Source organism: Nicotiana tabacum, chromosome 16 (assembly GCF_000715075.1).
Source record: "Nicotiana tabacum cultivar K326 chromosome 16, ASM71507v2, whole genome shotgun sequence".
Lineage (NCBI taxonomy): Eukaryota > Viridiplantae > Streptophyta > Magnoliopsida > Solanales > Solanaceae > Nicotiana > Nicotiana tabacum.
In genome coordinates, this window is record NC_134095.1 from 166,864,798 (window position 1) to 166,881,619 (window position 16,822).

Genomic DNA, 16,822 nt, shown 5'->3' on the forward strand with positions numbered 1-16,822 from the left:
AAAATGCGTCAAATTGTCCTACGGACTTCCAAATCCAAATCCGAACATGATCCTAAGCCCAAAACACCATACGAAGCTATTGGAATCATCAAAATTCCATTCCGGGGTCATTTGCTCAAAAGTCAAATCTTCAGTCAAACTTAAGAAATCTTTAGCCTTAGATTTCTAGATTACTTTAAATGGCGATAATTTGAGCTAGGGCCCTCCGAATTCGATTTCGGCCATATGACCAAGTCCCAAATCACAATACGGATCTACTGGAATGGTCAGAACTTGGATCCGGGTTCGTTTGCTCAAAATATTGACCAAAGGCAACTCAGTTGAGTTTTAAAGCTCTAATTCACAATTTAATCCATTTTCACGTAAAAACCTTCAGGAAAATTATATGGACTGCGCACGCAAGTCGAGGAATTATTGATACCGCTTTTCAAGGTCTTAAAATACCGAGATAGTTATTTAATTTAAAGGTGACATTTTGGGTCATCACATTCTCCACCTCTAAAACAAACGTTCGTCCTCGAACGTACTAAGAATTATCTCAGGTTGCCAAATTGACGATTTTATTTTTACACAAATATTCGCGGTTGATCCCATATTACCGCATTCAACATAAGTCTAATAATACCATTTCAATTGAGATTATTTCCTTTATCCGTATTTGTAAACTTGAAGACCAAATTTCTTACACTTCAATCATTTCCAGAAAGGTCCGATTTTCACGTCAACACATGATATTAGTCTCGACTGGCTATAGAAACTCATGCCTACGCACCCATCAAATATGGGGTATTACATTCTCCCCTACTTAGGGTCATTCGTTCTCAAATGAGAAGCAGAGTCTGTCCTCAAACACATAATGTAACTTATCTCTTTCTTTACACATCTCAATATCCCAAATTTTTCTAACTCCAAATTTTTTATTTTTTATTTTTTAGAAATTTCTACAGAGTCTCCCCTGTAATTGGGCATATCCACCTGTCGGAGTAACACCAAAACAACTCCTAACAACATGTCCACAACCCAGCAAAGCACCACAGAGTATATATCAATAACACTAATTTCCGCATTACAAGCACGACATTATCACAATGATATTCATACAATATTTTTTTTCACCACAAGGACCTCGTCCTTATATAACATCTATCGTAGCTTGTAGCCCGGTTTAAATATTTCACATTATATAAAACACGAGTATCTTGTCCTCAACTCTGTACTACAAGTAATATGCACATCGTGCCAAATTGGAACATTCCATTTTCTTCTTTTGAATAATTTTTCGTTTAACAAAATCACAACACATAATGATAGACATAGCTATCTCCATCGAATCTCCCAATAGGAGTATTCACATAAGCAGATTTCAGAATTACGAAGCTCACTTATAAGTGGAGCACAATAGGAGGACTTGCCTCGATACTCAGAACCGAATCAAGTTAACAAAATTTTTACTTTATAATAACTCGAGACCGTACTTGTAACGACATCATCTGGTGTTGCGACCTCAGCCATACCATAGAAAATATATCAACGGCTCGGTCTCCACCTCTAGGAGTCTCACCTCCACCTCTAACATCCTGACCCCTACCTCTGGTTGGTCATGTAAGTGGAGTAGTAACTGTAATGGGGTAGGTAGCCTCAGTGCTTTTACAAAAATTATCGAGGACAATTTTCTCATGATGTGCCTAGTACCACCACATTCATAACAATCCTTTTGAGGGTTCAGCTGCTCATACTGAGTCTATGCTAGATAACTGGAATAACCATTATATGAACCTCGTATCGGTAGTGCATTAAAAAAACTTACTGGAGCACCCCGAGTAACCAGATATATTGACTGGGCTGACCGGTTGCCCAAGACCATATCATAATGATTTGTAGTTTTACAGTAGAATCTGCTAAATCCTTTAAAACTTCGAGACCTCTTGGTCTTCTTACCTTTTTGTTTTTATCCAGAACACATTTTAACATTTTGGCAATTTCTACCACTAGCAGAAATGAAGCATCAACCTGTAGCTTCCCCTGTTTTACTAAATTTCAAGATCATAATTGAGTCCTCTAATGAGTCTGTGGACTCGCTCTCTGGCTTAGGAACCAAAGTAGGAGTATGACGGCTAACTTATTGAACCTGATGACATATTCTGACACTGTCATGGTGACCTGTCACAACCGTCTAGACCACATATTACAAGAATCTGGGAGACAAACTCCTTCAAAAATATTTATGAGAACTGAGCTGAGTAGGTGGTGTTGCATTGGCTAGTCTTCCCTCTTCATAGGCTTGCCACAAACACCGGCGGCTAATTTCTTCTTCTGCTATGTTGAATCAACACTGCTGAGCTATCATATTTATTCGTATACTCTTCGATTCTTATTTGGGGTAACTCTTTCCCCCAATTATATACAACGATCACAAAAGTATAGCTCCATTAAGATAAATCTCGGCACTAACTACATAGTCTAGAAGATCGTCAACCACTGTACTTCCCTTGAAGCACCCAAAATCTACAACCTTGACTTCCACAATAAGCAGACCTTCTATAAATTTATAGTTGTTTTTTCTAACTACTTTGATACTGAAGTATTGGATAATTAAAGAGGAAGACATACCGCAAGTCCCAACCTTATCCCCTGCATGTCTCAGGCCTTAATTATGCGTAAATTATTGGGGAGCCTTTCATTACCATATATATATATATACATTTCAGGTCAAAACTAATATAACACATGACCATTTGATCTATTCATTGATAGTGGACATCCTCATTTTGCACGAAGTCATGGGTCACAACGTCCGATAATCCACAATGTTGACCTTTTAACTCATATAAATCAACCAAACGTCAAGGTCCGTTGCACCCCTGCATGATTCACTGGGTGATCTTCTCAATATGTCCGCACCTTCAGACGGAACTATAACGGGTCTAGTAAATACCTAATCTTTCTACCACCTCTTGGCAGAATCCGGCATCTGAAACACAGTAAAATCAACCCCTATTTCTTTCAACTATTCCTATATTCTGCAATACTTCATGGCAGCCGTTCAGAAAATCATGTGGGTCCTCAGAAGGTGTACCACTGAAATGGACTTGAAATAGCTAGGTAAACTTATCCAATCTCAGCAAAGCCTCAAAAGACAAGGCGTCATGTCATCGGCTTGTGCCGCAATAACTGGTTGACTGCCCCAACTGGATGAGATTAAGCTAAATCCTTCATAAGCTCATCCAACACAACCCATCTAATTCCTCAAACCATTTGCAAATATCGCATTCACCCTCGTAACAGTCAATCTAACTCATAACACAACATGAATACCTACTCCACTCCACAACTAAACTACATGAGAGGTCCTTCAACACACCCATAGCTCGAGGTCATATGTCAACTCAAGATGGAAGTCAAACACCCAATAGTCCTTACTACATCTCCAACAAACTCTTTTTATCACATTCGAACAATCTGAGTACATCTCGTAATCATATCATACTCGCCCCATAGTTATCCAGTAACAAATCCAACTAATAAGGACACAAACAGACATATAAGTCCCAAATGCACGTGCTCACACAATCGAAATCTCAGTACTCAAGCTACAGACAAAACCCTTCCTCAAGTCCTCCAGACTGACCCAACATCACACACATAAATCACATCTTGCACCTCATCCAGGGAATCACAAGCTGTCGATGCACTGTAGATACTGAGCGCTCATGTGTGCACACGAATGCGTGGAAGGAATTCAAAGAGTTACATCTCAAGCTGAATCAAGGACGCACGATAAGAATTCAAGAATGTGAAATTTTTCTAAAGGTTCTGCAGCCTCTCGAGGATAAATACAGACGTCTCTGTATCGATCCGCGAGACTCTACTAAACCTGCTCATGACTCGTAAGACCTATGTAACCTAGGCTCTGATACCAACTTGTCACGACCCCAATCCCGGTCGTGATGGTGCCCAACACGATGCTAGGAAAGCCCGACCAATTACCACTCACAATCCCTTCTTATTAGAATTCATTACCAATTTTCAGAAATAGATACCAATTTAATATAAGTAGAAGTCTGAAATAAAAGATTGAAATATGCGGAAAGCCATAATGAAATCTCTACAAATGCCCAATAATCTGGTGTCACAAGTCTGGGCCTCTAATACAAGGTTTCAACAGCCTAATGCAGAAATATGTCTAAAATGTAGAATAGTAAAGAAAGATAGAGGGAGAAATCAGTTCTGCGGACGCCATGCAGCTACCTCGATAACTCCGATGAAAAACTGAATGGAAAGAAAGCTCGCTCTATACCTCAGGGACACCTGTACCTACACACACGGTGCATGGAGTAATGTGAGTACTCCAACCCAGTGAGTAATAACAATAAATAATGGCTGACGGTATGAAATCACGTAAAGGCACTAAACAGTTCTATATCAAAGTAGTTAAACCATTTAAAGAGCAAGTAGTGAAGAAAATTGAATGAAACTCTTTGAACCAGGTGAAAACAGGTAGTTTGACAGGCATTAATCCAGTATAAATCCGCTCATCGAGCATTTCTGTTCATTTACTTATTTCTTACCCTCAATACTCAATTCATATACTTCTCACAATAACCGAAATCAAAACATATATATATATACCGCTGCAGCGTGCAGCCCGATTCTTATATCACTGTGGCGCACAGCCCGATCCTTAATAATAATAATCAACTGTGCTCACTGGGGGTGTGCAAACTCCGGAGGGGCTCCTACAGCCCAAGCGCTATATTGTTGCGGCGCGCAGCCCGATCCATATATATATTTACATATTTGTCGCGACGCGCAGCCCGGTCCATATAAGTATTTGCTGCGGCGTGCAGCCCGATCCAATATCATATATAATATCCTCACTATTGGGTCATCAACCCCTCTCATTCATTATAATCACAGCCTCTCGGGCACAATAATATAAGGTAGGGATCTCAGCCCACATATTTCTTTCATTTATGATTAACATTTCATAACCCGGTTCATATCATTTTTAAACAATTAGAAACATGACTGAGGATATGATTTTTAGCAAATAAGTGAGGAAAACCAGTCAAAAATCCCATAAGAGTTCTACAGGTCGGCACAAGGCCCCAAACATGGCAACTAGCTCAAGTCATGATGACAATACATAAGTCTCAGTAAAAATGTAGTGAAAATATCAATTGGGATGGACCAAGTCACAATCCCCAGTAGCAATGAACCTCACGCTCATCACACAGCGTGTGTCTCATCTCAGTATAGCACTACGTTGTGCAAAATCCAGGGTTTCAAACCCTCAGTGCATCATTTAAAATCATTACTCACCTCAAACCGGCCAAAGCTCTAGCTCGCTATGCCCTTGCCTCCTAAATCGGCCTCCTCGCGCGTCGAATCTGACCAAAACCAGAACGAATACATCACAATATGCTAAGGGAACAAAACCCAATCGAAAACAATCAAAAAATATCAAAAATCCCTAAATTAGCAAAACCCGAGCCTGGGCCCACTTCTCAAAATTCAGAAATTTTTACATCAACGGGTTCCTTATCCCCCACGAGTTCATACATATCAAAAGTTCTCAAATCCGACCCCAAATGGTCCTCCAAATACCTAATTAGAATATCAAAATCCCAAGCCCTATTTCTTCCATTTCTAGCAAGAATTCAATGATTTTCTAGGTGGATTTCATAATATAAATGAGTTTTAGGTTCGAAATACTTACCTCCAAACATTTCTCCTTGAATCCATCTTCAATATCCTTCAAAAAGCTCTCAAAATGATCAAATATGGCTGAAAAATGGACCCAAATCGCGAACAAGAGGACTTAAAAACATTCTGCCCAGGCTTCATCGAGGTGTACCTTGCGCATTGCAAGTTGTACATCCTCTTACCATTTTTCCTGGTGCACACCTTCTGTTAAAATGCCTATAACTCCTTGTGAAAATATACAAATGACAAACGGTTTGAATATTTAAAAACTAGACTCGAATATCTTTCATTTGATAGGTTGTACACCATATAACTCTTCATATATTCCGAGATATGAGCTTCTAAAGTACATCAGAAAATTCTGTCAAAACTGATCCACCGGCCATATTCGCTTCATCATAACTTTCTGATAAAATATCCAAATTATGAATGGTTTAACGTTTTGGAAACTAGAATTTAAGGTCTACAACTTTCATGTTTTTCAATATTTTTGATTCCTTATAGATTTCATGATATGAGCTTCCAAACTGGACTCCTCGTACCAGAAATTTTCTGGTGCACAGCCTAAGCTTAAAAAATCTGCAACTTTTCCAAAGATGAAATAGTCCGTTTAACCACCCGAGACCACTGGGACCTCAACCAAACATGACAGCATGTCCCATAACATCATTCAAACTTGTTCCAACCTTCGGAACGTTCAAAACAACATCACAACACCAAATTCGCATCGGATTCAAGCCTAAGAATTTCAAAATCTTCTAAATTTCTCTTTTGATCAAAAATCCAACCAAACTACGTCCGAATGACATGAAATCTTGCACACACATCACAAATGACACAAAGGAACTATTTCAACTCTCGGAATTCCATTCCGACCCCTATATCAAAATCTCACTTATCAACCGGAAAACGCCAAAATATCAACTTTGTCAATTCAAGCCTAAATCTACTACGAACCTCCAAAACTCCTTCCGATCATGCTCCTAAGTCATAAATAACCTTTCGAAGCTAACCGAACCATCAGAACTCATATCCGAGCCCTCTAACACATAAGTCAACATCTGGTTGACTTTTCCAACTTAAGCTTCCTTAAAAGAGACTTAGTATCTCAAACCTTACCAAAATTATTTCGGAATGACTTCAAATTTTGCACACAAGTCACATTCGATATTACGGACCTACTCCAACTTTCGGAATCATAATCCGACCCTGATATCAAAAAGTCAACTCTCGGTGAAACTTCTCAAAAACCTTCAAATTTCTAACTTTCGCCAAAATGCGTCAAATTGTTCTACGGACTTCCAAATCCAAATCCGAACATGCTCCTAAGCCCAAAACACCATACGAAACTATTGGAGTCATCAAAATTCCATTCCAGGGTCGTTTGCTCAAAAGTCAAATCTCCAGTCAAACTTAAGAAATCTTTAGCCTTAGATTTCTAGATTCCGTTAAATGACGATAACTTGAGCTAGGGACCTCCGAATTCGATTTCGGGCATATGACCAAGTCCCAAATCACGATACGGAACTACCGGAATGGTCAGAACTTGGATCCGGGTTCGTTTGCTCAAAATATTGACCAAAGTCAACTCAGTTGAGTTTTAAAGCTCTAATTCACAATTTAATCCATTTTCACATAAAAACTTTCCGAAAAATTATATGGACTGTGCACGCAAGTCGAGGAATTATTGATACCACTTTTCAATGTCTTAAAATATCGAGATAGTTATTTAATTTAAAGGTGACATTTTGGGTCATCACAGCATGTTGGGTGCAGTGAGTGGTATGGAATTTGAAAGTGAGGATCAAGGTTGTGGTTCGGTGTTGACAAAGATGTCACGAGCTCGGATGAGCAGAAAAGGGATTTGAATATTTAGAGTAAGCTGGCATTGTCTTCAACGTCACCTAAGATCGGTGTTTTGTGAAAAAGGCTTTGCATCCTTGTTAAGGATTCTTGATCGCTTTTCTGCGTTAGTGCGACCGGTGGTATGGATATACAGACCTATTATCTGTTACGGAAGTTCGTGGGAACGTTCCCCACAGGAATGTTGTATAAGTGTGGTATGTAGTCACTTGATTGATTGAAGAATTAAACCAAGTACTCCCTCTGTTTCATATTATATGAGGTAGTTTGACTCGGCACGGAGTTTAAGAAAATAGAAGAAGACTTTTGAAACTAGTGGTCTTAAAAGCTTAAGGGGTAAAAAGTTTGCGGGTCTATGACATTTGTGTAGCTATAAAAGCTTCTCATTAAGGGTAAATGGGTAAAATGAAAGAGTTTAAAGTTAAATTATTTCCAAATTTAGAAATGTGTCATTTGTTTTGGAACAGACTAAAAAGGAAAGTACCTCATTTAATATGAAACGGAGGGAGTATGAAGATTGTGGATATCGTTAATTTGAGAATTGATGCCTGGAGGGCACTCGATTTATTGGGTTGTGGACTGTGGAGGATTACTCCGGTTATGATGGTTGTTCTCGTGTGTTATGAGAAAAAGGGGGTTATTATGGACCTAGGAAAGATTATTGACCTAGTTCGGTACGATCAGAATCGGCTTGAGGCTGTGAATGTATTTAAGTATGAATATGGGCTCTATATCAGGCTGGATGTGTTCATTTCAGCATAGCGCTCCTTATGGAGGAGTATTCGGACGTTGGATGTTATTTCCTCGTCGTCTATTTCATGTAATGTTATATTGTGCCGTGTGAGTTGTGAACGGCTCGATAATTTTCTTATGTGTTGAGGTTTCGTGTAGCGATGGTGTTATGTGAGCAGGATGGCTCTTTAGTTTTAGAACATATATCGCACCTCAGTTGTGCTTGAGTTTGTTAGCTTATGGCGCTATATGTCTCCCCATGGATGGTTATTATGCACTTAGCGTGCTTATGACCGATATTCGGTATTTTATTGTAATGAGCAATTTAGCTCAGTGTGTATCTCCTTATATTAATTTTATGTGTGGATCGGGTGGCACGCCGCCATGGGTATGTTGTTTGGATCCGGGTTGCACGCTGCAATAGTGTGATGTTGAGTACCGTTCCCTATACCTATTTTTGTGTGTTTTGTTTCCCATTTTCTGAGGAAAGTTCATATTAGTCGCGTGAGTTGAGTAGTCTCTTCCTGAGTTCGTTTTCCTTATGTATCACATTCGAGCTTGCAGCCTATTGGCATGTTACGGTAAAGGGTGTTCATACAAATCCGAAAAACCGAACCGAACCAAACCGACCAAAAAAATCGATACTTTTTAGGTTTTGTTTGGTTTTGGTTTTGAATTTTAAAAACTGATCAAAGTTGGTTTGGTTTTGGTTTTAATCAAAAAATAACCGAAAAAACCCGAACCAAACCGACTATAAAAGTAGCTATTTAAATTTATTATTACACCTATATATATGTATATTTTTATATCAAGTTTCTAAAATTTTATGGTACATATTAGTCATTTATATCTTTAGTCTAGTTCTTTGCTATTATAATCATCTAATTCTTTGCCTTTACATTCTACTTTGATTGGTAGTTTTCTTTTGCTAAGTACAAGAATTTATTTTATGATTTGATAGATTACTCAAAGAGCAATTGATTTGATAGTGTTACGTTGAAAATATAGTCTCCGGAATATGCGTTTGATAATGTATGTCTCATATTTAAGAAAAGAACTGATAAATAATCGAAAAAAATGACAAAAACCGACAAAAACCAAATCGATAAAAACCGACTTAATTGGTTTGGTTTGGTTCTAATATTTGAAAAACCGACTTACTTGGTTTGGTTTCTTTTTAGGGAAAAATCGATCCAAACTGAACCATGAACACCCCTAGTTACGGCGTCATATGGGACTTTATATCATGACCGGGATGGCTTATTGCCTGAGCAGTTCGTACTAGGTAAGACGAGTTTTTGGATCTAGGGTCAGTGCAGTCGGATTATATGAAGTATATTAAAGAGTAAAGATCATTATTTGATTCAGAATGAGGTAATGGTTCTTGTCATAAGTATAGACTCAATGATTTGTTGACTTGGCAATTGGTTATAAATTTCTACACATCTCTTCTGTCGTGGCGGTATTGTGAGAGTTGGAACAAGACTTATATATATCATGAGGTGCGTTGTGAGCATCAGATTCGGGGAATGTTGGTTATTATGATCAGAGAATGTTATTATAGTCCTGTGAATGATGTGGTTCATGGTGAGAATTCAGCAAAGGTATGCAGCCATATTCTGGTACCTCATGTAGTGAATGATTCGGTGTTCATATATTGGAAGCAGGCCTGACAGAGAATTCTGGATGTTGGAATTGGGCTCTAAGCTTATTTGCTTGAATAAAAGGGAATATCTTCAGAATTGATCGAGCTAATGTGCTCAACTGGGTTGTAGAAGCACGGGTAGGTGCACGAGGTGTTAAACAGTGATTTCGAACAACTTTAGTGCAGTTCTTAGCACGTTTGAGGGCGAACATATGTTTAAGTGGGAGAGAATGTAACGACCCGATCGGTCGTTTTGAGATCTAGCGTGTCGTTCAGCGGTTTGAGGTTATGAGCAGCTTCACTTCAGGTATTATGACTTGTATGCATGGTCCGAATTGAATTCCGAAAAGTTTGGAGTTGATTTGGAGAGAGAATTCTCATTTCGGAAGTTTAAGTTGAAAGAATTGACTAGGATTGAATTTTTGAGTAAACGACCTCGGAATCGGGATTCGAAGGTTCTAGCAGGTTCATATGATAATTTCGGACTTGGGCGTATATCCGGATCGGGTTTTGGAAGATCCGGGAACGTTTTGGCACCTATTGTGAAAGTTTGCATTTTTGGAAGGATTTCATAAGTTTGGGTTAAAGTATCTTTCAGTGTTATCAATATCCGTTTGGGATTCTGAGTCTGGGGATAGCTCCGTATGGTGATTCTGGTATTGGGAGCGCGATCGGAAGTGAATTCGGAGGTCTGTAGGTCATTTTGGAGTCATTTGGCTAAAGGATAGAAATTTGAAGGTTTTTGAGGAGTTTGACTGGAAGTGGACTTTTTGATATCGGGGTCGGATTCTGATTCCAAAAGTTAGAGTAGGTCTGTAATATCAAGTATGACTTGTGCGCAAAATTTGAGGTCAATCGGACGTGGTTTGATAGGTTTAAGCAACGAAAATAGAAGTTTGAAATTTTAAAGTCCATTAAGCTTGAATTGGAGTGCGATTCAAAGTTGCAGTACAATAGGTTTCTAATCCTATTTCTTTTTGTAGGACTGTTGGACAGAAGTATCCCGTTCAAAAACTATTCCTAATCTGATGATGAAAAGTTGCAGGCCGTAAGCGTATATCTCCTTCTCAACTTTATGCATGTGGTCCAACTTTTCAATTAATTAATCTCCAGAAAAATTAATTAATCTGCAGAAAGATAGTATTTTCACTTCATATCTCAACTAATTTTATTAAATCTTGAATCTTGTGCTCCAATATAAAATTTGTTTTCTTCCTATTGTAAGATTTTTATTAATATATGAAGTTCGCTAGGATGATTATGAACAAGCTAATTTGGCCTCCAAAAACATTGGGCCATGTTATGAGGCCGCAACTAGATATAAGTTAATACGATTTTATTATTTCACATAATCTCTATTTGAATTGAATAAAATGTGTCATTAGGTACTTTACGAACTTTTTCTTTCCATAATATTCGAAAGAAGCAAATAAAAATCGAGAAATATCTACTTAAATATCAAATATTTAAAGAAAATAGATTCCACTGGGATTTGACCTAGGCCAACGTGGAAGATATTACAATGTAATGGGATTTAAAATTAAAGGGTAAATCTAATTTGATCGTTGGGAGTTATTTTACTAAAATATTTTAAAACTTTATACTCATCAAGGGGTACACACGCAACAAGCGAGTCCAAAGCCATATTTTGCGAATAAAAATTAAAGAAATATATGGTAACATAAGTATTCTCGCAAGCCCTTCTGCCTACAAAGTGCATTTTTTAATGACATTTCTTTCTTTTTCTTTTTTTTTGGTCGAAAGTGAAAATTTTCTTTCAACCATTTTCAATACACACCACCTGCACTATTTTGACTCTAGTAGCAGGTCTGAAAGGTAACCAAAATAAAAACTATACAAGCAACCTGTTGCCTATCCAAGCCCACTTGAGAAAATGTGGTCTTCCTCTATCCTATTTGCTATAAACTACAACTAGGATAACTATTCAGTGTATTCAATATAGGTCTCCATTTACATTTTTCTTGACATGCTATATGCACTTGAATTGTAATGTCTTTAGCTCTGTCCTTGGCTTCTATTTTCTAGTTTAGAAATCTTCTGCTATTTCTTTCCATCCAGATGTGATACACCACTGCTGCAAATATAATTCCCAGGATTGTTCTTCTTGGGTTTCTGGCATTGACATTGGTTGATAACCAATGCACTTCAGATTCCCAGTTTGTGATGTTCCTTTGGTACCTTAGCCATGCCAGCATTCCTTTCCACATGCTCTTTGAGTATTGACATTCAAAGAATAGGTGGCCATGTGATTCTTCAATATCTCTTTCGCATAGCACACATGATCGGGGCACCTGAATTCCCCATTTTGTGAGCCTGTCTACTGTAGCTAACCTTTGTTGCACTGCCATCCATAGTATAAACTAGTGTTTAGGCATCATTCCTGGCAACAGAATGAGTGACTTCCATTGAACTTTGGGGTAACTTGGCATAGCATGTATATAGGCCTTCTTGATACTGTATTTTCCATCAACTACAAAGGAGTTTATCACTGCTAGATCAGATGCCCACCACTCTCTGGCAGTGAATATTTTCCTCACTAGCCAGCTGGCTTGCTTTGGAGTATTTATGGTAGCAACATCATTATGTTTTATGTAGTGACTATGAATCCACTTAATCCATAGTTTACCATTATAGCCCATAGGAGTTTGGTTAAAGCAGCCTTATTCCACAATTCATAGTTGATGATGTTTAGACCCCCAACAGCTTTTGGTTTGCATAGAGTTTCCCAGGAAGCTGGAGCTCTATTAGAATCATGTACTCCACTCCATAGATAACTTCTGCATATGCTATTAACTATCTTGATAACCTTCTTTGGAATTAAAAATACATGCGCCCAATAGGTTTTCATTTCAAACAAGACACTCTTAATGAGTTGGAGCCTGCCAGCATATGATAAGAACTTTGAAGTCCAGCTTCTAATTCTATCTACAATCTTCTCAACTAATGGCATGCACTGATGGATTGTGAGCTTCCCTGTGGATAGAGGAACTCCAAGGTACTTGAATGGAAGAGTACCTAGAGTCAAATGCAGTTCAGCTATCATTTTTTCTTTGAACTCCAAAGGCACCCCTGCTATGTATAAGGAACTCTTATCCAGGTTCGCTTTGAGCCCAGAAACAGCAGAGAAGTTTTCAAATGCTTCCATCATTAGCTTCATAGAAGTTTCATCTGCCCTACAACACATTAGTAGATCATCAGCAAAACAGATGTGAAGAACTTGTAGCCTTGCACACTTAGGGTGGAAGTTGAAGTCAGGATTCTGGATGAGTGTCCTTAAAGATCTATTCAAATATTCCATTGCCAGCACAAACAAGTATGGAGACATGGGATCTCCCTGCCTTAACTCTTTTTTTTGCTTCAAACCTATTAGTTAAGCCACCATTAAGTAGTAATGTGTAACTAACAGTTGTTACACATTCCATGATTAGAGTTACCAGTCTATAGGGGATCTCAAACTCTAGTAATACTGCTTTTAGGAAGTTTCATTCTACTAAGTCATATTCTTTCTTGATATCAACCTTGATCATACATCTAGGGAAAACTGCTTTCTGAGTGTATCCCTTGATCAACTCATGTGCCATTATAACATTGTCAAGAATGTTCCTGCCTTCAATGAATGCAGATTGTGAAGGCCCTACCAATAGGTCAACAACTAATTTAAGCCTAGATGTTAGAACCTTGGCAATGATTTTATAAAGAGTAGAGAAACAGGCTATAGGCCTGAATTCCTTGACATAAGTAGGATTCTGAACCTTAGGAATCAATGTGACTGTTGTGCAGTTGATTTCTTTCAACAGTTTACCAGTCTCAAAGAACTTCAGCATTGCTTTTGTGACTTCCTTACAATAATTGGCCAGAATTCTCTAAAAAAAACTCAGCAGGATATCCATCTATGCCAGGTGCCTTGTCACTCGGGAGGCTTTGCACAATATGAGTTATTTCCTCAGCTGTTACAGGCTTTAAGAGTTATTGTTGCTGGTTCATGGTTAGGCATGGTCCATTCCAGATTATACTGATATCAATACCTGGTAATTCAGTGGCTGCTGTACCCAGTAGGTGCTGAAAAAACTGAGTGAATTCCAGTTGTATCTGTTTAGGCTCTGATATTTTAATATGTTGGTCATTGTAGATGCAGATAACTTTGTTCCTTGCTTGTCTGGCTCTCATGTAAGCATGGGAATATTTGGAATTGCAGCCACCTAGCTTGATCCATGTGGCCCTTGATTTCTGTTTCAATATTTGTTCCTGTACTGCTTCCCATTTCTTTATAAGCCCAGTGTCCTTCTTTCCTCTTCAATCAGTGAGTTGTTGAAGTGGTCTTCATTAATCTTGCCCTGCACCTCCTTCAGTGTTTATCTCAGTTAAAATAGTTTCTTATCAACTAAAGAGTGTTCCTGTTGAAGGCCCCTAGTCTGCATCTCCACTAGTTTTAACTTCCTCCATATTGAGTACATTGTGTAACCTTGGATCTGCTGACCCCATGTATTCTGCACCACCTCTTTATATTCTTGTAGCTTCATCACTGTAGACATGAGTCTAAAAGTTTTTTTCACTTTTACCCTGTTAACTTTTGTGATTATCATGATAGGTGAATGATCTGAGCAGCCTGACAGCATGTAGATAGCTTCCACACCATTATATTGTTGAAACCAATCAGCATTCCCAAATGCCTAGTCTATATGGCTATATATTCCGACGTCTGCATCCCTCTTGTTACTCCATGAGAATTTGCAGCCTCTCTTAGTGATTTGCCCCACCCCAATGTCATCAATACACCTTTGAAAGTCAGTTGTATCTGCTTGATGGACTGGGATCCCATTCAATCTATCTTCCTCATGTAGCACACTATTGAAATCACCTATTATAAGCCAAGGCCCATTAGTCTGCATGTTTCTCAGACTTCTCCATAGTGAGGCTCTATCATGAATAGTGTGCAATCCATATACAAATGTTATATAACTGGAAAATGATGAATTATTATCAGTGACACAACAGTGTATCATCTGATTAGAACAATCCAATACTGTGACTTTAACATTTGCCACTTTCCATCCTATCCAGATTCTTCCATTTGGTGCATAGGCATAGTTGTCTGTGAATTTCCAATCTACACCAACCTTCCTCTGAATTTCTTTAGCACTTTGTTGTTTAACTCTAGTCTCTAGGCAAGCTATTAAATCTACTTTATTCAGCAACAAGAACTTTTTGAATTCTCGTTGCTTGTAGAACTTATTCAGTTCTCTTATATTCCAAGAGACAATGATCATGGAGGGTTATGATGAATAGGACTGGTTCCCTCAGCTACATTTTGAGCTTCACCATTATTAGAAGATGCTCCTTGTTGATTATTGTTTGGTGGTCTTTCCATGATTGTCAAGGGTGCAAATGTATTTCTTCTAGTTAGCTCCCCATAGTTTATATCTCAATGGGTCTTCTTGTCAGCTGAACCTTGAATAACCACAGCTTGTTTGCCTCGATTAGTCACTTTTACTTCTATTGTAGGTTCCTGTTGTTCAGCATCCTCCTGTGGCAGAACATCCTTTCCATTATTTCCTTTGTCATTTGGCTTTGGCTTCCATTCCATTCTTGTCTTCTTCTTCCTTTTCCTTTTATGTGGTTTTAGTTCATCCTCCTGTTTTATGTCTTGTTGGCAATTACCAGTACTATGCCCAAACTTATTACAATCCATACACAGTTTTGGCTTCCACTCAAATTCCACTCTTTGCTCCCAGGTACTTCCATCTGGATTCTCAATGGTTACTCCATCTGGTAGTGGCTGTGTGATATCCATTTCAACAAGGATCCTAGCAAATGAAATTCTTTTACAATGGGCTGTAAGCTTATCAGTGCAAATAGGTTTGCCTAATAGACTGGCAATTCGACCTAAGTTCTCCTCAGCCCAACACTGGACAGGTAGCCTAGGGAGGTTAATCCATATAGGAAAAATTCTCATAGACTCGTTTTGAATCTGAAAATCAGGATCCCAATCCTTCAAGACCATGGGTCTATTATTGAAGGTATAAGGTCCATTTTGAACAATCTCAATTTTATTCTCCATAGATTCAAAGCGAAAAATGAAATAACCATCGTCATGAAGAAATACCGCTGGTGTCGTCACTGAGTTCCACACTCCATAGACGAATTTGAGCATTTCCTTGAACGAAGGGTTTCCTCTTAGGACATATCCAATTGAACCTATTTTCTATCTCTTACACTGTTCCTCTATCTCTTTTGGGTTCAGCTTGGCCACTTTCACTCCGTCCTTAACCACCAGAGGATAGAACTTCAGCAACATACCTTGTGTTTGTACTCTGTTTTCTTTCACTACCTCAGTCATGGTCTGCTTTGTACTCTGAGACACAACTGAGTAGGTTAATTTCCTTGCTACTGTCAGCAATCCTGGATCCGTTACTTGAATTTTTTTCCTCTCCGGTGGAGCTTGCATTACAGTAGGAGCACTCCCCATGCCTGGCATCCAATGTAACAGTTGAATTGGGGCCGATTTCTGGGGAATACATGTTTCAGGAGTAATCATTCAATTCCTATCATCTACTTGAAGAAGTGATTGTGTAGGGGAAGGTGAGTATTCCGGTGAGTATTCCGGTGAGTCATTGTGATCGGCGTAGGTTAGCTGTAGTGCTCAACTTTCGCAAGATCCTCTCTCTCTACATTCTCTCTCTTGTTTCATTCAAATTAAAAGATTATTATTCTCTGACATTTCTTTCTTTTTCTCTTTTTTCCTTTTTTATGTCATTTGTTCATTCAACTTTAATATCTTTCAAAAATAACAATGTTTAGAATTTTCATTTTCTATATTCTATCTCTGTTACATTGGTAAAATCATAAAGAAAAATA

At 38.4% G+C, this 16,822-nt stretch overlaps 1 protein-coding gene across 1 annotated transcript; it reads right to left on the reverse strand.

Moving 5' to 3' along the window:
- Positions 1–13,933: 13,933 nt before the first annotated feature.
- Positions 13,934–15,234, reverse strand: LOC142170507 (uncharacterized). Its single transcript, XM_075232436.1, has 3 exons — positions 14,685–15,234; positions 14,420–14,573; positions 13,934–14,258 (listed from the first exon to the last, which is right to left on the reverse strand). Exons 1-3 carry the CDS (start codon positions 15,232–15,234, stop codon positions 13,934–13,936), a joined length of 1,029 nt encoding a protein of 342 aa, XP_075088537.1.
- Between the last annotated feature and the right edge of the window lie 1,588 nt (positions 15,235–16,822).